Source organism: Oncorhynchus mykiss, chromosome 23 (genome assembly GCF_057628025.1).
Source record: "Oncorhynchus mykiss isolate SJ-2025 chromosome 23, ASM5762802v1, whole genome shotgun sequence".
NCBI lineage: Eukaryota > Metazoa > Chordata > Actinopteri > Salmoniformes > Salmonidae > Oncorhynchus > Oncorhynchus mykiss.
The window spans coordinates 33,168,269-33,189,637 of NC_143044.1; the positions used below are offsets into that span (position 1 = coordinate 33,168,269).

The 21,369-nt window shown below is 42.3% G+C and overlaps 1 protein-coding gene across 2 annotated transcripts in view; it reads right to left on the bottom strand.

Moving 5' to 3' along the window:
- Positions 1–373: 373 nt before the first annotated feature.
- nploc4 (NPL4 homolog, ubiquitin recognition factor) overlaps positions 374–21,369 on the bottom strand; it is a 31,429-nt gene continuing 10,433 nt past the window's right edge. Inside the window, exons 5-18 of one of the 2 annotated variants that reach the window (XR_016491085.1) lie at positions 20,854–20,902; positions 20,644–20,738; positions 20,313–20,436; positions 19,844–20,023; positions 19,143–19,229; positions 15,299–15,370; positions 14,985–15,111; positions 12,842–13,002; positions 11,376–11,447; positions 6,831–6,923; positions 6,330–6,446; positions 3,927–4,145; positions 3,225–3,327; positions 374–2,941 (exon numbers count right to left, since the gene is read on the bottom strand). Coding sequence is in view for 1 of the 2 variants with exons in the window: in XM_021581074.3 (XP_021436749.1) it covers positions 2,778–2,941; positions 3,225–3,327; positions 6,330–6,446; positions 6,831–6,923; positions 11,376–11,447; positions 12,842–13,002; positions 14,985–15,111; positions 15,299–15,370; positions 19,143–19,229; positions 19,844–20,023; positions 20,313–20,436; positions 20,644–20,738; positions 20,854–20,902 (1,444 nt within the window). In the remaining variant the exon portion in view is untranslated. The remainder of the gene's footprint in view (positions 2,942–3,224; positions 3,328–3,926; positions 4,146–6,329; positions 6,447–6,830; positions 6,924–11,375; positions 11,448–12,841; positions 13,003–14,984; positions 15,112–15,298; positions 15,371–19,142; positions 19,230–19,843; positions 20,024–20,312; positions 20,437–20,643; positions 20,739–20,853; positions 20,903–21,369) is intronic. The other variant, XM_021581074.3, reaches the window with a different exon arrangement.

A 21,369-nucleotide genomic window follows, 5' to 3' on the forward strand; every position in this document is an offset into this window, starting at 1 on the left:
GTTAGTTCGGGGACTCGATCTTGCAACCTTTCGGTTACAATTCCAACGCTCTAACCAATGGGCCAATTGTGCGCCGCCCTATGGGACTCCCAATCACAGCTGGGTGTGATACAGCCTGGATTCGAACCAGGGAATGCAGTGCCTTAGATCGCTGCGCCACTCGGGAGCAATGGTGGAGGTCCTGCTTCAAAAAGCACACTGTGCTTCAGAGTACACATGCATTCTGAGGCCACGCACCATATGGCCTTTTAAATAGGCCCCAACCTTAACCACTTCACTAAGAGGGCAAAATCAGCTGTAAAGTACAGTTATGAAGAAACCATATCAGGCTTTCTTTAGGACGAAACAACAAAACAAAACGCTGCTCCATTGATAGGATTTTTTTAATTTATTGTTTTACTGGTATTTTTGATATTGAAAATTTAAATCCAGGTGTACAGTATCATATAACTTTCTTTCAGGGTCCAATTCTTCAGCTCTGAGCGGGAAGTTGGGACTTTTGTAGCTCTGGTCCAGGGCATTACGTGCGGCTTCATCAGCAAGCCATATGTAACCCCCTGGACCAGAGCTAGGACACGTGTTATGTACTGTTCATCAATCCGTTAGCATGGCATCAGCAGATCTTCAGATCTTCTCACAGAGGGAAAGGGATAGAAACAGGCAAAATAACCTTAAAGCATTCTCAAATTAATCTACAAACTAAAAATATATACTCACTTCAATGAAAATTACTTCTAAGCTCTTATAAAAAAATCTTTATAAATAGCATAATTTGAAAGCTATGACCGCCACCCCCCACCTCTTCTTTTTAACTTAAAAATGACACTTTCCTGATAGCAGCCCCAAAATGGATGAAAATTTCAAGTGACAGGCCCAACCTCTTGGACACTCGCTACGTATTTTGAATAAAGCCCCTCTTCAGGAAATACTTGAAGGCTGGAAAAAGTTGAGGTATCTGTTGGACTAAATCTGACTTCTACAATGTCAAATTAGAGTAAAATCAAACCGAAAATCAAACCAATGACTTAGTTGAATGCCATCAAAATAGCAGTGTTAAGGTTTGAGCGCTTTATTTCAAGCATATAAAGCTGAATCCCTTGAATCAGCGATATATGTGAAGTAACACACAACCCCCCAGTGTTGACACAGAGCTCTTGTGGAATAAGTGCTCGTGTGGAAGGTTAATGATACCCGCTAACCCATTCATATTCTCATTATAGACATTATAGTGTACCTGGATCACTGTAATCTGCATCTCAAAAAGGGGGCATGAGAAGGGGAAACATTCCCTACTGAATTGATTGTGCGGTGGACATCAGTTATTTGACATCAAATTACTACCGATGGAATGAGTTCAGTTTTACAGCTTTTAGTGGAGGGAAATATTGGTTCTATGTAAAAGAAGCACACACACCCAGAGCTCGACACTGCCTGCCCTCTCCCTCCTTCTTGGCAATCTCTTTTTCCCCTCACCATCTTTCTTCATCTCCATCCCAGGTGCACAGCACATTGGCCTGCTGGAAGGCATGGACCATTAAGGTATCTTTCTCTCCCACTATGTTGACCTGTGACCTATGGAGTCTTTGAAGGCAGAGTGATGGAGATCCATAGGGGGCCCGTCAGAGAAGATATTACCCTTTCTCTACGCCCTGGCCCCTCTGGACTGGCGCCAGTTGAAAGAGGACAACAGAGGCCAGAAAAAGCTACGGCAAGAAAGAGGAAGATACTGGGTTAACTACCTACACTGTAAGTAAGCATCTCAAAGCTACCATCAAAACAGGCATGTCTACTATACAGTATAAGCTTCAACTGGAGATATAAAATACTGAGCATGTACGCCAGTTCTAATTCAAATGAGAAATATAACCCAAAAGGCCATCTCCCAAACTAACTCCTGAGGGCAGGGTATCAACCAAGGGGAAAAGCCTAAGCAACTGAGAACAAACATCACTCCTGCAACAGAAAACACTAAATAAAGGAGGTTAGATTTATGAGACTGTGTATGATAGATAAATTGAACGTCTCTAAGATTGGGCCAATGAAGAGATCTTATAGATAGACCGTCACTGTCTGATAACTGTCAACTGTAAGGGAGGATGAGTTCTACAAGAACTGTAGCATCTGACGGCGCAAAACTGACCCAAACTGATTCAAAAGTCCAGATATATACTGTAGCTACAATCAGGAATTAAATGTAATTAAATAAACAGCATCAATCATTCCTCAAATAATGTATATTATTTACACAACAGAATTTCCAGAATAAGTCATAACAGCAAGAGGGGATGGGCACTGGTTGGTGTGAGTGGGATATAACATCCAAATTCTAGAGTCTTTCTTTTGCCGTTGTCCTGAAGCACAGACATTTTTTTGGGAGCCAGGTCATGGAAGAATATCAGGGGCCATAGGGAGAAATAGGGAAGAAGACTTGATGCCAAAGTGCTTTTACCTAAACATGTCCCAGCCAGTCTCCATCAGAGGCCACGGCGGAGAGAGAGAGAGAGAAAGAGAGAGGATTGAGAGCACACAGTCAACCTTTGTTACATAATTTCATTTTGCGCTTATCATTCCTTAGCAGTCTGAGATGGGAGGGACTGAGGGCCAGGGGGAGGGGCCAAGAGGAGGAGACATCCAATCACACAGCTGCTTGCAGCATCCAATCCCGGTGCAATGATGTCATTGGTGCGTAAGGAAGCGGGGAGGTGGGCAGGGCTGGACATAGGGTAGTAAAGGAGGGGATTGAGAAGCAGGGCAGGGGGCCACAGGAGGGATGGGGTTTAACCCCTCGGCAGGCTGCACATCTCACAGAGCTCTGTGCCTGGTTGGTTCATGAAGGTGCAGTGGAGGCAGGACCACATGGCTGATGAGGAAGCTGGGGTAGAGGGACCCCCGCCCATGGCACCAAACTCCTGAGGGCCCGATGGCTGCCCACCCTCCGTGCCTGAGGAGAGAAGAGAGAGCGGTCAGGGGTAAGGGAAAACAGAAAGGTGACTCTTACCAGTGATTACTTTTCAGACTTATTTTTGTATGAAGGAATGATACATGTAATGAGCTGATTCCAAATTGGTCTTTGTGGTCAATAAAGGTTTATTGAAATTAATGCAAGACAAGTTCAACTCATCCATCACTTTAAAATCCAATCCATCTCTTCTCAACAGCTATAGAAATGTAATAATTTCAACTAAGGCATGTCAGCGCCCTCCTTGATGGCCAGTGGTACTTACTGCACAGCTGCTCGATGGTGGCCCACTGCTCAGACTTCTTCCAAGTCTGAGCCAGCTCCTCGTCTTTTGTCTTCACCGCATCCAGCAGCAGACCAATGCTGTCCTATGAACAGATCATTATAACGCTGTTATACAACATACAGCGCACATTCAGAAAGTATTCACATCCCTCGACTTTTTCCACATTTCGTTATGTTAACCTGAATTTAAAATGTATTACAATACCCCATAATGTCAAAGTGGAAATATGTTTTTAGAAATGTTTTCAAATTAATAACAAATGAAAACGTGAAATGTCAAGAGTCAATAAGTATTCAACCCCTTTGTTATGACAAGCCTAAAGTTCAGGAGAAAATATTAGCTTAACAAGTCACAAATTGCATGGACTCACTGTGTGCAATAACAGTGTTGAACATGAATTACAGTTTTGATTTAAAAAAAAATTGTCCTGAAATTATACTGTACCATTTAAAAGTTTGGACATGCTCATTCAAGGGTTTTCTCTTTATTTTTACTATTTTCTACACTGTAGAAGAATAGCGAAGACATCCAAACTATGAAATGACACATGGAATCATGTAATAATATATTTTTTTTAAACGGTTAAACAAATCTAAATATATTTTGAGATTCTTCAAAGTAGCCACCCGTTGCATTGATGACAGCTTTGCACACTCTTGGCATTCTTTCAACCAGCTTCACCTGGAATGCTTTTTCCAACAGTCTTGAAGGAGTTCCTACATAAACTGAGCACTTGTTGAATGCTTTTCCTTCCCGCTGTGGTCCAACTCATCCCAAACCATCTCAAATAGGTTAAGGTCAGGTGATTGTGGAGGCCAGGTCATCTGATGGAGCACTCCATCACTCTCCTTCTTGGTCAAATAGCCCTTACACAGCCTGGAGGTGTGTTGGGTCATTCTCCTGTTGAAAAACAAATGATAGTCCCACTAAGCACAAACCAGTTGGGATGGTGTATCACTGCAGAATGCTGTGGTAACCATGCTGGTTAAGTATGCCTTGAATTCTAAATAAATCAGTGTCACCAGCAAAGCACCCCACACCATCACCTCCATGCTTCACGGTGGGAACCACACATGCAAAGATCATCCATTCACGTACCCTGCGTCACAGAAACAGCGGTTAGAACCAAATATCTCAAATTTGGACTCAGACCAAAGACATATTTCCACCGGTCTAATGTCCATTGCTCATGTTTCTTGGTCTCTTCTTATTTGGGTCCTTTAGTAGTTATTTCTTTGCAGCAATTTGACCATGAAGACCTGATTCACGCAATCTCCTCTGAACAGTTGACATTGAGATGTGTCTGTTACTTGAACTCTGAAGAATTTATTTGGGCTGCAATCTGAGGTGCTGCTAATCTAATTAATTTATCCTCGGCAGCAGAGGCAACTCTGTTTCTTCCTTTCCTGTGGCGGTCCTCAAGAGAGCCAGCTTTATCATAGCGCTTGATCGTTTATAAGACTGCACTTGAAAAAACTTTCAAAGTTCTTGAACTTTTCCAGATTGATAGACCTTCAGGTCTCAAAGTAATGGACTGAATTTCTATTTTCTTATTTGAGCTGTTCTTGCCATAATATGGACTTGGTCTTTTACCAAATAGGGCTATCTTCTGTATACCACCCCTACATTGTCACAACATAACTAATTAGCTTAAACGCATTAAGGAATGAAATTCCACATTTGACCTGTTAATAAGGCACACTTGCTAATTGAAATGCATTCCAGGTGACTACCTCATGAAGCTGGTTGAGAGAATGCCAAGAGTGTGCAAAGCTGTCACCAAGGCAAAGGGTGGCTACTTTGAAGAATCTCAAATATATTTCAATTTGTTTAACAATTTTTTGGTTACTGCATGATTCCATGCGTGTTACTTCCTAGTTTTGATGTCTTCGCTATTATTCTACAATGTAGAAAATTGTTTTTAAAAAAAAGAAAAATCCTGGAATGAGCAGGTGTCCAAACTCTTGACTGGTACTGTATGTCAAGACTTGGAAAAGGCTGTCAAGCAATGATCAACAACCAACTTGACAGAGCTTGAAGAATATTAAAAAGAACAATGTGCAAATATTGTACAATCCAGGTGTGCAAAATTCTTAAGAGACTTACCCAGAAAGACTCAAAGTTGTAATCGCTGCCAAAGGTGATTCAAACATGTATTGACTCAGGGGTGTGAATACTATGTAAGTTAGATATTTCTGTATTTCATTTTCTATAAATTAGCAAAAAATTATAAACACTTGTTTTCACTTTGTCATTAGGGGGTATTGTGAGTAGATGGGTGATAAAAAATAAAAAATTCAGCCAATCTGAATTTAGGCTGTAACAACAAAATGTGGAATAAGTCAAGGGATATGAATACTTTGGAAGGCACTGTATTTTAAAGTGAGTAAAAGTACACTACATGACCAAAAGTATGTGAATGCCTGCTCGTTGAACATTTCATTCCAAAATCATGGGCATTCAAATTAAGCTGGTCCCCCCTTCGCTGCTATAACATCCTCCACTCTTCTGGAAAGGCTTTCCACTAGATGTTGGAACATTGCTGCGGGGACTTGCTCTATGGCCCTCACTTTGTGCACGAGGGCATTGTCATGCTGAAACAGGATAAGGCCATCCCCAAACTGTTGCCATAAAGTTGGAAGCACAGAATCGTCTAGAATGTCAGTGTATGCTGTAGCATTAAGATTTCCCTTCCCTGGACTTAAGGGGCCTAGCCCGAACCATAAAAAAACCCAGCCTCACATTATTATTCTTCCTCCACCAAAATGTACCATTGGCACTATGCATTGGGGCAGGTAGCGTTCTTCTGGCATTCACTAAACCCAGATTCATCCGTCAGACTGCCAGATGGTGAAGCGTTATTATGTAAAGCGTGTAATGTATTTAACCACCATCAAAGACATTCTCAGGAAAAACATCCTGACGACTACGACACTAATCACTTCCACATTGGACAAATGTGGTGATAATGTGAACCTTTTGTAGCGTGACAACAAACCAAAACATTGTGCTTGAATGTGTTTGGTGTGTGTGCGAATCTGTATGATGTGTGGAAAAGAGTGTGTGTGGTATTACAGTACTTACTCTGAGAGGCATGACCTCGTTGGTGACCAGAAAGATGAGTAGGTGAAAATCCGACACAATGTCCAAGAATACAGTGGAGGTGCACTGGGACAGGTACGTAGCTAAACTGTGGAAGTCCTGTTACACACACAGAAAGGGGAAAACATGGAATATGATCGAGAGTATTAATTTCCTATAACCCCCCATAGCCCAGGGACTCTAAACATGGGCATTCATTTTCATTGGCAGAGTTACATGTGATCAGGTCAGGTTGAAACATAGCAGAAATTATGGCTGTTGCCAAAGAGGGTTATAGGGTCAGGGGGGAAATTACAGAGCCTTCTGAAAGCTCTGAGACAGAGAGAAGTATGTAGTTCACTATTTGGCTACTGAAGCAAACTAAATATAATATTTTATTTGTTACTGTGGGTGTGTTATTGAGCAAGTCTCTCCCAGGATGTGTCTGTTCTCTATGGGGAAACGTTGTGTGGAGCAGAATGGTGTGCGTGTGATAATGATTACCTGTGTCTCTCCCAGGATGTCTCTGTTCTCAATGGGGAAGCGTTGTGTGGAGCAGAAGGTGTACTGGGGGTCCTTGGGGAACGTGGTGGTTATCTGGATGGAGATGTAAGGAAGGAGAGCGAAGAACAAGAGTTGACTGACTGGAAACGAGTTAGATCTTTGAGAGCCTTCCCTCTGACATCAGTGAGATGTAGAGCCAAGAAAACAGATGTCAATATGAAAACAGAATACAAGAAGGAATTAAGTGCTCTCAGATGGTAATAAATATTTGGCAAGTTATCTAGTTCTCTTTATTTTCTCTGGCTCATCATTGGCTAGCACCACCCCAGGGTGAGGTGGTAGATGTATGGCTGCATGGCATGGAGATGCCAACATTTTATGACATTGTGGAAAGAGGAAGACATCATCCTGACATCATTGGGCAAAGTTTCGTAAACACACACAGCAATCAAAATGTTCTGAAAACAACATGTGTATATGAACTTGCTAGTTGGAAGGCATGGGGAATGTAAATGGAATAATATTGATTGACAAAGGCTTATTTTAGTTGACTGGCCCTGCTAAGTTTGCTAAACTCTAAAACCTGCCCTACCGCTCGCTACTCATCACAACATGTCATTGAGGAATTACCTACAGTGCCTTCAGAAAGTATTAATAATCTTCGACTTATTTCACATTTTGTTGAGTTGGGGAAAAATAATGACAAAGTGAAAACATTTGTTTTTAGAAATATTTCCACATTTATTGAAAATTAAATACAGAAATATCTAATTTACAGAAGTATTCACACCCCTGAGGTAATACATGTTTGAATCACATTTGGCAGCAATTACAGCTGAGTCTTTCTGGGTAAGTCTCTAAGAGCTCTCCACACCTGTATTGTGCAACACTTGCAAAATGTTATTTTGAAAATTCTTCAAGCGGTCACATTGGTTGATCATTGCCAGACAACCTTTCTCAGGTTTTGCCATAGATTTAAGAAAATTTAAGTCAAAACTGTAACACGGCAACTCAGGAATGTTTACTGTCTTCAGGGTAAGCAACAATGATTTGGCCTGATGTTTAAGGTTATTGCCCTGCTGAAAGGTGAATTAATCTCCCAGTGTCTGGTGAAAAGCAGATTAAACCAGGTTTCCTCTAGGATTTTGCCTGTGCTTCGCTCCATTAGGTTTATTTTTTACTCTGAAAAACTTCCCAGTCCTTAACTTCAAGAATATCCATAAAACAATGCAGCCACCAATATGCTTGAAAATATGAAGAGAGGTATTCAGTAATGTGTTGTATTTGCCCCAAACGTAACACTGTATTCAGGAAAAAAAGTGAATTGCTTTGCCACATTTTTTCAGTATTACTTTATTACTTTGTGTTGGAATATTTGTGCTCTTTACAGGCTTCCTTTTCACTGTCAATTAGGTTAGCATTGTGGACTAACTACAATGTTGATCCATCCTCAATTCTCTCCTATCACAGCCATTAACACTTCCTCTCCTTCAACGGAGTCAGGAAAGACGCCTGTATCACTGTAAAGACCATTCAAAGCGTAATTAATAACTTGATCAAAGGGATATTCAATGTCTGATTTTTTACCTAACTCCATTGCCCGCAATATTAGACTTTAAAAGCGATCATACACTGTTTACCAGGGGGCAGGGATATCAACGTAAAAGCTAATCTGAAGATGGTGCTGGCTGAGGCTAAAACTGGCGAGTGTAAATGGTATAGGGATATTGTTATCCACGTTGGCACCAACCGTGTTAGGATGAAACAGGTCACAAAGGGCAACATAGCTTTATGTAAATCAGCTAGAAAGACGTGTTGGCATTGAGTAATTGTCTCTGGGCCCCAGTTAAGGGGAGTGATGAGCTCTACAGCAGACTCGCACAACACTGGGCTACCTGGGTCGGCAGGTAGCCTAGTGGTTAGAGCATTGGGCAGGTAACCTAAAGGTTGCTAGATCGGTTGCTAAAGGTTGGAACCTAAAGGTTGCTAGATCGAATCCCCGAGCTGACAAGGTAAACATTTGTCAACTGTGAACAAGGCCGTTAACCCACTGTTCCTAGGCCTTCAATGTAAATAAGAATTTGTTCTTAACTGACTTGCCCAGTTAAATAAAGGTTAAATAAAAATAAATAAATACTAAAATGGCTGGTTGAAACCTTTTCTGCCCCTCCCAAAATATAGAATTTGTAGATAACTGGCCCTCTTTCTAGGGGCAAAACCTGCTGAGGAATGACCAACTCCATCCAAACTGGAGGGGTGCTATCAACAGAGAGCCCCGTCTAACTCTTCTAGCTCCACAAGGAGATAGGGTGTAGGCCAGGCAGCAGGCGGTTAAGCCAGCCTGCCAGCTTAGTGGAGTCTGACACTAGCACAGTCAGTGCTATACTCTACTAGAGTGGGATGAGTCACTGACGTGATCTTCCTGTCTGGTTTTGCTCGTACGGTGGAGATATTCGTGGGCTATACTCAGCCTTGGCTCAGGGTAGAAAGTTGGTAGTCTGTTGGCACAGCCAGAAGAGGACTGGCCACCCCACATAGCCTGGTTCCTCTCTAGGTTTCTTCCTAGGTTTTGGCCTTTCTAGGGAGTTTTTCCTAGCCACCGTGCTTCTACACCTGCATTGCTTGCTGTTTGGGGTTTTAGGCTGGGTTTCTGTACAGCACTTTGAGATATCAGCTGATGTACGAAGGGCTATATAAATACATTTGATTTGATTTGATATCCCTCTAGTGGTGTGGGGGCTGTGCTTTGGCAAAGTGGGTGGGGTTATATCCTGCCAGGTTGGCCCTGTCCGGGGGTATTGTTAGACATGGCCACAGGGTCCCCTGACCCCCCGTCTCAGCCTCCATTATCTATGCTGCAATAGTCTGTGTGCCGGGGGGCTAGGGTCACCCATCCGATGAAGTTCTCCTGTCTTCTGGTTCCCTCTCTTCATCCCTCCCTGCACCTGCCGTCTCAACCTCTGAAAGCTCACTTATGAAAAGCCAACAGACAACTCCTGAGGTGCTGACCTGTTGCACCCTCTACAACCACTAATTATTATTTGACCCTGCTGGTCATCTATGAATGCTTAAACATCTTGAAGGGCGATCTGGCCTTAACGGCCATGTACTCTTACAATCTCAAACCCAGCACAGCCAGAAGAGGTCTGTCCACCCCTCAGAGCCCGGTTTCTTCCTAGGTTCCTGCCTTTATAGGCAGTTTTTCCCTAGCCACCGTGCTTCTACATCTGCATTGCTTGCTGTTTGGGGTTTTAGACTGGGTTTCTGTATAAACACTTTGTGACGTCTGCTGATGTTTATAAATACATTTATAAATGCACTGCTTGTCTGAGGGACATTACAGATAACTGAATGTGAGTGGTAGAGAAATTAGGTAGTCTTTCAAAAAAAAAAGACATTATTATTGCAGAGTAAGCACATGCAACTTAGGTGACTTGTTAGACAAATTTGTTTACTTGAACTTATTTCAAGCTTGCCATAACAAAAGGGTTCGAATACTTATTGAATGAAAACATTTCCTCTTTTCATTTTTAATTAATTTGTAAAGATTTCTAAAAACATAATTCCACTAACATTATGGGTATTATGTGTAGGCCAGTAACAAAATCTAAACTTTAACTTCAGGATGTAACAGCAAATTATGGGGAAAAATTGAAGGTGTGAATACTTTCTGTAGGCACTGTATATGCAAGAACTTGTTCAATCTAGGGGTGTGAACGTTTAAACAAAGTTAGGATGCTTGAAATTAGGAAAGATTCCTAACCGAAAACCCCGTTTTTTTTTAACGTAGATGCAGAAAGTAAACAGCTTGGTGGATCAATTTCCACAACAACTAAGAGCGTTGAAGGGGAAGGCTTAACTTTTCCACTGCTTTGGTGCCCTGGCTACCAAGCTGTGAACAGCTTGAAACGAACCTGTGCACATACTGTGTGTGACTGTGTGAGAGCCAAGTGTTGCATCTCGCTAATCTCAATATCCCAGCCTATTCATTGATGATAGGCCATGCTTCATTGAAGTTATGAGACATTGCAAGCCTATAAAGTGTGACATACAGCCTTCCATTGCGAGATACAGCACGGTTTTGACTGGTGGCCATCCTGCCTAAACTGCGCCCACCCCTGCGCTCGCAGTCCCTTGCTAGCTTGTTATGAAAGACGCAAGTGTTTGTGTTCTCGGAAGTACGGCAACTAATCAATCTCCACCCTTCCAAAAATACAGAATCTTAGGAGTAAAATCTTAGCACTCAGAAATGGGAGTCGACGTGCAAGGAGTTTAGGAATCAATTATTTTGGAGTCGACTCTCCACCACTACGTCATCATCGTTAACAGTTGGGAAAATGGAGAATAGAAAGGCAAGCGACAGCAGCGAAGTCCTGTATGGCAATCCTTTGAGAAGTTAAATGAGAAGGAAATTGAGATAAAGTAGTATAGGTACAATGGTTAACTATGTTGCTGACAGCAACTATGAATTTGCATGGAATTTTATGAATTTTTCTTCTTGTTTTAACAGAAACATCGGCAAAAAAAAAAATCAATCATACTCACGTCTATGATAAGGTACTCCACAGGAAGAGGCCGGGCTAGATATGTGATGTCATTGCCAAATTTATCTTTGTCCTGTTGAGGGGAAGAACAATCATCAATGGAGAGAAAAATAGGAATACTGTAGCAAAAAAGGTGCACGGTGTTTCCTCGTGCCAAGAAGCAGTGCGGCTTGGTTGGGTTTCGGAGGATGCACGGCTCTCGACCTTCGCCTCTCCCGAATCCGTACGGGAGTTGCAGCGATGCGACAAGACTCACTACCAATTGGATACCACGAAAATTGGGCAAAAACTATTTTAAACTAAAACTAAACTAAAAATATTTTAAAATACAGAAAAATGAGTTTCCTTAGCATTTTCAACTGTACTGATGGTTTTATGACTAAATATGTTGCGTTATATAGCGAACGTGTCCACTCTGGTCTTGGCACATGCGCTTTAGCCAACAGCTGGCAGATACAGTGAGGGTATAGCCTACATGATGAGAATATTGTGGACAGAAAAATATTAATTTTAAATTTGTCAAATGACAGCCAAGCATCGATCATGTCACCAGAATAAGACCCTCAATATTTATTAGAAAGGAGCATTCAAGCTCATCACCTTGCACTTTCACCACCCTGTGAAGTTCATAACTTATTTAATCTGTAGCCTAATAAACTGCATGCTTCCCTGAGTCATAGTGGGAGGATCATACCATATCATCACGTGACTCCAAGTTTACTTCAATATGATGGTTGATTATATCAATATTGACACAAAGGCATATCCACAGCCAATTTGCACATAATTAATTACAGACAAAAAGATCCCATGTCGAACTAACAAATTATCTGTCAGCATTTATAAAATTGTACTGATACTTCCTGTTTCCATCACAGCTGTCGTGTTTAAAAAAAAAAAGGTGTGTATATATATATATATATATATATGGTATGACTTTACTTGAATAAAAACTGTAGATGGAAACGTGGTTAGTAATAGAAATAAGTGCTGAAAACATGTTGGCTCACTATTTAAAATGAAGAACAAATTATAGGATGAAAAATCCTGGAGTTCTGGCGCAGGTACAACTGACTAGCGCTAGCTAACGCTACCTAGCAAAAATAAACAATCAATTCTTGGAGTCAAAGTATCGAAATATCGTCCAAAATAATATTGCGATGTAACAGTATAGCAATTTTTCCAGCAACACTATTGGCTAGCTCCATGTATTCATACCATAGCCACATCCATTTAACTGATCAACTGAATAATTTCACTTAATTGAAGCATAATAAACTTCAATCAAGCATGTCAACATTTGTTCCTTTAGTTTCAGCCAAAAGAAAATGTTTGGTGAACTAAAATGACAAATGGTCTGTTAGTGGTGAGAAAGAAAAGGTAGTGACTGAGTGCAGTGTCTTTCAGAGTTTATTGAGCTTTTGAGAAGTTTAGACAGTCTAAGAATGCGTGTGTGTGTTCCTGTACCTTGTAGAAGACGTCCGGTACATACTGCTCTGTGCTGGACTCTTTAGCGTAGCCCAGCTCGGGGGCGTCTCGGCAGGGCAGTAGGCACTCGTCTCTCACCAGGGCCATGCACTGGTTAGACACCTGGTAACCCTCAAAGTGCACCTGGTTATCAGGACCACCTGGCGGGTAACACAGAGTCCGACTGGGGGTTGATACCACCGTTGGTCAAAGACCATAGGATTTGTTTTATATATTTCTTTAAATGTATAACCTGTGTGGTGATGCTGTACTGTTAAGTTTGAGAAGAGATGCAAGACGTATTTCGCAAAACAGACACAAATAAATTATATAGGAGTGGTAAGACAGCACAAAACAATCTGGGACCAGGCTAGGGATTTCCTGATCTATGAATATCACAAAATCAGGGAATACCAATCATCACTCAATCTTATGTAAACAGATTGCTCTTTTAGACAGTAGCGCAGGCCCAGGATAGCAAAATATATACAGTGCATTCGGAAAGTATTTAGATCCCTTCACTTTTTGTTACGTTGCGGCCTTGTTCAAAAATGTATTTAAAAAAATGTCCCTCGTCAATTTATAAAACAACAGAAAGATCCCATAAGTATTCAGACCATTTACTAAGTACTTTGTTGAAGCACATTTGGCAGCCTCAAATCTTCTTGGGTATGACGCTACAAGTTTGGCACACCTGTATTTGGGGAGTTTCTCCCATTCTTCTCTACATATCCTCTCAAGCGCCGTCAGGTTGGATGGGGAGCGTCGCTGCATAGCAACTTTCAGGTCTCTCCAGAGATGTTTGATCTGGGCTCTGGCTGGGCCACTCAAGGAGATACTTGTCCCGAAGCCACTACTGCGTTGCCTTGGCTGTGTGCTTAGGATCGTTGTGCTGTTGGAAGGTGAACCTTTAACCCCAGTCTCAGGTCCTGAACACTGTGGAGCAGGTTAATCATCAAGGATCTCTCTGTACTTTCCCTCGATCCTGACTAGTCTCCCAGTCCTTGATGATGCTTCACCGTATGCATGGTGCCAGGTTTCCTCCAGACGTGACACTTGGCATTCATCAGACCAGAGAATCTTGTTTCTCATGGTCTGAGAGTCCTTTAGGTACCCTTTGGCAAACTCCAAGCAGGCTGTCATTTGCCTTTACTGAGGAGTGGCTTCCATCTGGCTACTCGACCATAAACACCTGATTGGTGGAGTGCTGCAGAGATGGTTGACCTTCTGGAAGGTTCTCCCATCTCCACAGAGGAACTATGGAGCTCTGTCAGAGTGACCATTGGGTTCTTGGTTACCTCCCTGACCAAGGCCCTTCTCACCTGATTGCGCAGTTTGGCCGGGCGGCCAGCACTAGGAAGAGTCTTGGTGGTTCCAAACTTCTTCCATTTAAGAATGATAAAGGCCACCGTGTTCTTGGGGCCCTTCAATGCTGCAGGCATGTTTTGGTATCCTTCCCCAGATCTGTGCCTAGACACAATCCTGTCTCGGACCTCTCCGGACAATTCCTTCGACCTCAGCATGTTTTTTGACATGCATTGTCAACTGTGGTACCTTATAAAGACAGGTAGGTGCGTGTTTTTCCAAATCATGTCCAAGCAATTGAATTTATCACAGGTGGTATCCAATCAAATTGTAGAAACATCTCAAGAACGATCAATGGACAGGATGCACCTGAGCTCAATTTCAAGTCTCATAGCAAAGGGTATGAATACGTATTTACATAAGGTACCCAGTTTTTTATTTTTAATACATTGGCAAAAAAAATCTAAAAACCTGTTTTGGCTTTGTCATTATGGGGGTAGTGTGTGTAGATTGCTGAGGATTTAATTTTTTTTATTCAACCCATTTTGGAATAAGGCTGTAACGTAACAAAATGTGGAAAAGGTCAAGGGGTCTGAATACTTTCCAAATGCACTGTATGTAAAAACAAACAGTTTTATTGTCACATACACCAGATGGGTTCAGAGAAAATATGTTGTACAGGGTCAGTCATAAAGCAAATTAGGGTTAAGTGGCTTGCCCAAAGGCACCGACAGATTTTTCATCTTGTCTGCTCGGTCACTGGCCCAACGCTCTAACCGCTAGGCTTAGAGTGAGCCACAGGTAGCCTAGTTAGGTGAGCCATGGGTAGCTAGCGTACCTGTGGCCGCCACAGTGATAAACTTGGACCCAAAGTGTCCGTCTGGTGAGAGTCTGCAGGGGTTAGACTGTTGGTTCTGGAAGTGTCCAGCCGTGATGCACTCCTCTGCACTCAGGAAATACGAGTCCTACACAGACAAGATTAAACATTTTAATGATCAAAGAAATAAATAAGTTGGATATTTCAGCTTTGTCCACCTAGAGTCGTCTAGATTCATTCACAAAACTAATGCTGTATTCCCTGGTATTTCGCAATTCTGGTTTACAGGTTAAGGTTATAGTGCTTGTCCAGGCAGTGTATGGATGTGTTCTCACCTTGTTCCTGGTGTATTTAACCGTTCCTATCCTGGTGTCCTCAGAGAGCAGGTCCGTGAATATCCACCCCACCTACAGTAAAGACAACACAGGAAGACAGTCAGTAGAACACCATCCCAGCCAAACTTTAAGAATCTTTATGAGTAGCACTTCACTGCGGCGGAACTCCCGGCCTCAGACCCCAAGGCGGCAGATGTTGGCAGAAGACTGCCTCCTTAGGAATGTCTTATAGTCTTATGGGTACTTGGTAAATGGCTCCTCTTCAATAGAAATACATTTTAAAATGTACAGTCAGGGCTTCTGGCTTCTTAATCTTGTTTGGTGACAAAATCTGAATAATTCAATTGCTGGATGCAATGTAGAAGTCTAGCCTACTGTATTTGGAATATGAAACAGCTAAACTAGGCTTATATAATCACAGACAGGACAGGAGACAGACATAACTGTCAAAATAAAGGAATCACTTGAGTAAATGAGGGATACAATGTACATTGAAAGTAGGTACTTTCCACACGGGTGCAGTTCTTAAGTTAATTAAGCAAGTAACATCCCATCAATGCATAAAAATGTCCAGTTGCCCATTATTTTGGCTACCATGGCTAGAAGAGAATTCAGTGACTTTGAAAGAGGGGTCTCAAAGGAGCATAGGGGGTTTAAAACTTCTTCGGGATCGATTTCCCGACCACAGGACGGTTAAGCTAACGTAGGCTAATGCGATTAGCATGAGGTTGTAAGTAACAAGAACATTTCCCAGGACATAGACATATCTCATATTGGCAGAAAGCTTACATCTGTGTTAATCGAACTGCACTGTCTAATTTACAGTAGCTATTACAGTGAAAGAAACTCATGCTATTGTTTGAGGAGAGTGCACAACTTTGAACATGAAGTTATTAATAACTTGCGTGCCAGAGCGGAGAGACAGATTTTTTCTCCTTGCCCAAGATATCTTATTGGTTCAGCTCCAGCTTCAGACAGTTGAGTCAAAACCCACAACTAAAGGCCTCTTTTGCATATTTTAGAGTAGTTATTCCTCAAAATGTGTGTATGGTACACAAAATGAGTACAGGTTGGCAGATCTGCCATCCAATGAAAATAACACAGTTTGATCGGACCACACGTTACATGAGACATTGAAGTTGTACAACACATAACATGTAGGCTATTGTGATACGTTCGTCGAGTACATTTGTTACACGCAAACTCTTGCCCACAAGATACAACACTTTTGATTGTAATGCAATTTCCTACCAGAGAAATCATACTGGTTGTGTAAGCTCTACACATTACACCATGGCCTGGTCTGGAGGCATATGGAAGTTGTTTAAGCCATCATCATGAGAAGACTGACAAATCCAAAGAATTGATTAGAGCCTCATGGCCCGAGAGAATAAAGCTGCATCCCAAAATGGTCAAAAGAAGTTCAGACTATATAGGGAATAGAGTACTATTAGGGACGCAGTCATAGACCCTCCACCACTCGATGTCTCTGGCCAGTTGGTTAGGCTGTACCTTAGTTGCCAGACACACTAGATAGGAGCAGGCTGTCCTGTATTTAGCCTCCTGAGCTTACTGCTTGAACCCAGATGTTCCTCTTTACCTCTTCCTGACAGGAAGGAGTTAGGTGGTGTAGGTGGGGAAAGATAGTACCAATCAGACGATAATCTGTTTAGTTGTTACGTCCAGGGGTATCTTTTGATTCAACAAAGTGAAACAAAAAATGTTCTACAGAAAATAGCTTTCTTTTCATTAAATGACAGAAGTGCAATGCTATTTGGCTAGCAGCCCCACAAGTAGATGAGCGTACAGTGAAAAGGCAAAGTATTTTTTGCAAAACAATATGCTTGCTCATCATATTTCTAATGTTTATGATATGTATCCAGCTACATTTCCAAATGTTTTGCTTGAAGTTAACCTTGCATTTTACCAGAGAAGTAGGCTACAGTTGTGGCAAAAAGTTGAGAATGACACAAATATTAATTTTCACAAAGTCTGCTGCTTCAATGTCTTTAGATATTTTTGTCAGGTGTTACTATGGAATACTGAAGTATAATTACAAGCATTTCATAAGTGTCAAAGGCTTTTATTGACAATTACATGAAGTTGATTCAAAGAGTCAATATTTGCAGTGCTGACCCTTATTTTTCAAGACCTCTGCAATCCGCCCTGGCATGCTGTCAATTAACTTCTGGGCCACATCCTGACTGATGGCAGCCCATTCTTGCATAATCAATGCTTGGAGTTTGTCAGCATTTGTGGGATTTTGTTTGTCCACCCGCCTGTTGAGGATGACCACAAGTTCTCAATGGGATTAAGGTCTGGGGAGTTTCCTGGCCATGGACACAAAATATTGTTGTTTTTTCCACCCGAGCCACTTATCACTTTTGCCTTATGGCAAGGTGCTAGAAAAGGCATTGTTCGTCACCAAACTGTTCCTGGATGGTTGGGAGAAGTTGCTCTCGGAGGATGTGTTGGTACCATTCTTTATTCATGGCTGTGTTCTTAAGCAAAATTGTGAGTGAGCCCACTCCCTTGGCGGAGAAGCAACCCCACACATGAATGATCTCAGGATGCTTTACTGTTGGCATGACACAGGACTGATGGTAGCGCTCACCTTGTTTGGGGCATCCGGAAAAAAGCTTGTCCGGAGAAGACAATCGGAAAGGGGATTCAGAGCAAATGACTTTACCCCAGTCCTCAGCAGTCTAATCCCTGTACCTTTTGCAGAATATCAGTCCCTGATGTTTTTCCTGGAGAGAAGTGGCTTATTTTCTGCCCATCTTGACACCAGGCCATCCTCCAAAAGTCTTCGCCTCACTGTGCGTGCAGATGCACTCACACCTGCCTGCTGCCATTCCTGAGCAAGCTCTGTACTGGTGGTGCTCCGATCCCGCAGCTGAATCAACTTTAGGAGACGGTCCTGGCGCTTGCTGGACTTTCTTGGGCGCCTTGAAGCCTTCTCCACAACAACCGCTCTCCTTGAACCGCTCTCCTTGAAGCTCTTGATGATCCGATAAAGTGGTTGATTTAGGTGCAATCTTACTAGCAGCAATATCCTTGCCCGTGAAGCCCTTTTTGTGCAAAACAATGATGACGGCGGCACGTGTTTCCTTGCAGGTAAACATGGTTGAGAGAGGAAGAACAATGATTCCAAGCACCAACCTCCTTTTGAAGCTTCCAGTCTGTTATTCGAACTCAAATCAGCATGACAGAGTGATCTCCAGCCATGTCCTCGTCAACACTCACACCTGTGTTAACGAGAGAATCCCTGACATGATGTCAGCTGGTCCTTTTGTGCAGGGCTGAAATGCAGTGGAAATGTTTTTTGGGGATTCAGTTCATTTGCATTGCAAAGAGGGACTTTGCAATTAATTGCAATTCATCTGATCACTCTTCATAACATTCTGGCGTATATGCAAATTGTCATCATACAAACTGAGGCAGCAGACTGAAAATTAATGTGTCATTCAAAACCTTTGGCCACAACTGTACACTGAGAAAAGTAGCTGTGTGCTGTGTGAATTCTCATACGAGTGGAGAAGTGCAACTGAAATACAAAATTAGTCTGATGCAGAGCAAAACACAGCTTTTTTTTCTCTGTGAAAAAATTCAGAATTCTGCGTTACCGAGATCCCTGGACGTCTAAGTCTAAAGTTACACCATAAAAACAAGGGTGGGTATATATTGCAGAGCACAATCTTAGTGTCTTGAACAGGGTTGAGGTCAATTCTATTCCAATTCAGTAATCGAAATGGAATTGATAGTGATATGGAGAGAAGGTTGACATCAGAATCTAGAATAGCTCAAATAAAGCCCGTAGTATAAGCTAGTGGTTTCATCTTACCTTGCGCAGGCCCAGCTTCGCTGCGATCTCCTCCACGGCTGCAGCTTTAGGGTCCTCCACCAGCTCCAGACTGTTCTGGGTGGCAATCTAATGGACAGAGGAATTCACAACAGTTAAAACTAAACAAACCACATCTTGGATTAACATATTTCTGAAAAAGTACACAACCTTATATTTTCTTAAGCTATTGGAAACTATGTATAGCTATAATGAACTGATTACTTAAAGATTCACTCTATACCCGTTATACATTACTGCACGGTCGGAACTAGAAGCACAAGCATTTCGCTACACTTGCATTAACATCTGCTAACCATGTGTATGTGACCAATAAAATTTGATTTGGAAACTTTTCTATAGTTTCAGCCAGTAGTTTTTAAAGCGGTACTCACGAGCAAAAATGGGTCCCCGTTTTTTGTGTACTACGTCACCCATTTAGTGTGATAGGTTATGAATTTAGCAATTTGTGTGATATGTTACAAATCCGATTAGTGGCATATGCTACGAATATGATGTGCTTAAGATGCCGGAGCGCATCTAAGTCTGTGATAGAATTACTGCTCCAGCAAAAGCAGCATTTTATCATGTCCAATACCCCATTGAACGTGAACTTACTGCCATCCTGTGGCTCACCAACTTTACTACATCTACAACTCCCTAACAAACCATTGGACTGACTCCCGAGAGTGCAGAGCACTCACCTGCGGGGGTTCGTAGATGGCAGCGACCTCTGCTCTGATGGCCAGAGGGATGTCTTTGTGCTCTGTGTACCTGCCGTACAGGTAGCCCATCCTCTGGCTGCCCGTCTTCCTCCAGAAGTCCAGGAAACGGTCGGCGATGGTGTGGTTCTCAAACATGATGTTGTCTATATGTCTGTATTTCTGGTAGCAGGGATGAGGCGGGTTATACAAATCACTATCTCCACTAGGAATTAGTAGAGACTGAGAAATCTCTTGTGGTGTGTTTCAATAGGATTCCTCTCGTCATCTTCTCTTAATCTGAACTGATGGGAATGTAAATGAAGCCGAGCAGACAAGGAGAGGAAGACAATTTAAAATACTGAGATGGACCCTTGGCAGCAAAGGGGAGTATTGAGATGGACCCTTTGGGGCAAGGAGGTGAGTGTGTATAGGCTCTTTGGAGCAAGGAGGGGGGAGTTATGGGGCGTACTTGTCTGTTGAGGGTGATGGCGCTGGGCTGGCACTTAGTGCAGATCCCCTCTGGCCAGGGAGGGTGGCCCTCACAGCCTGACTTGATCTTACAGCTGATGTTCTCCAGGGCCACAAACTTCCCTCTGTAGAGGAAAATAGGTTTTAAATAAAGACAAAGAGCTTGTGGATGTGGCCAATTCTCCTGCTAGGGAAGTGAAGAGTGCATAGACTGGTCCCAGATCTATTTATGCAATCTTGCCAACTTCAATGGATGTTGTCATGCCAAACATGTTGCCAAGAAACCATAGACAGGTCTGGGACCAGGCTAGAGAACATCTGGTGCCACTCACTTGTCGGCGCCTCCTGTCAGCTTACGGATGTAGGCGTGGAATGACATGTGCTTGACAGGCGGATCTAGATGGCTCAAGTATTCTTCATCAAAAGGCTGACAGAGATAACAATTAAATGTATAGTAAGGAAGTACACCTGACATGTGAACCACAATTTTAAAGTAAACAGTAATAGTTGGACGAATGAAGGTGGAAAGAACACACACTTACCTCTAGTGGTACGCAGTGTACACACTTTCCCATCGATCCATGTCGACACCTGAAACAAGAACTGAATCAATACACTGACACAATTGAATGCCTTAATACAATAACATAACTAGCTACAGTCTACAAAGTGGTGTCTCTCTTACACTGTGGATATCTGTTCCTGTAGATATTTGTTTCAATAGAACATACAGGAAGTCTATGAAATATCTTACAGCTTTGGATCTATGTTCCCGTAGACCACAGGAAGTTAGTGGCACCTTAATTGTGGAGGATGGGCTCGTGGTAATGGCTGGAGCAGAATTCGTGGAATAGTATCAAATACATGGTTTCAATGTGTTTCATGCCATTTCATTCCCTCCATTCCAGCCATTATTATGAGCCATTCTCCCCTCAGCAGTCTAAACGGCTGTAGACCTTTTAAGTCGGCAGAGTTGTGGATCTCGGTTTCAGCAGATCACGTGTCAAACTCATTCCAAGGAGGGTCGAGTGTCTGCGGGTTTTCGCTCCACCCTTAAA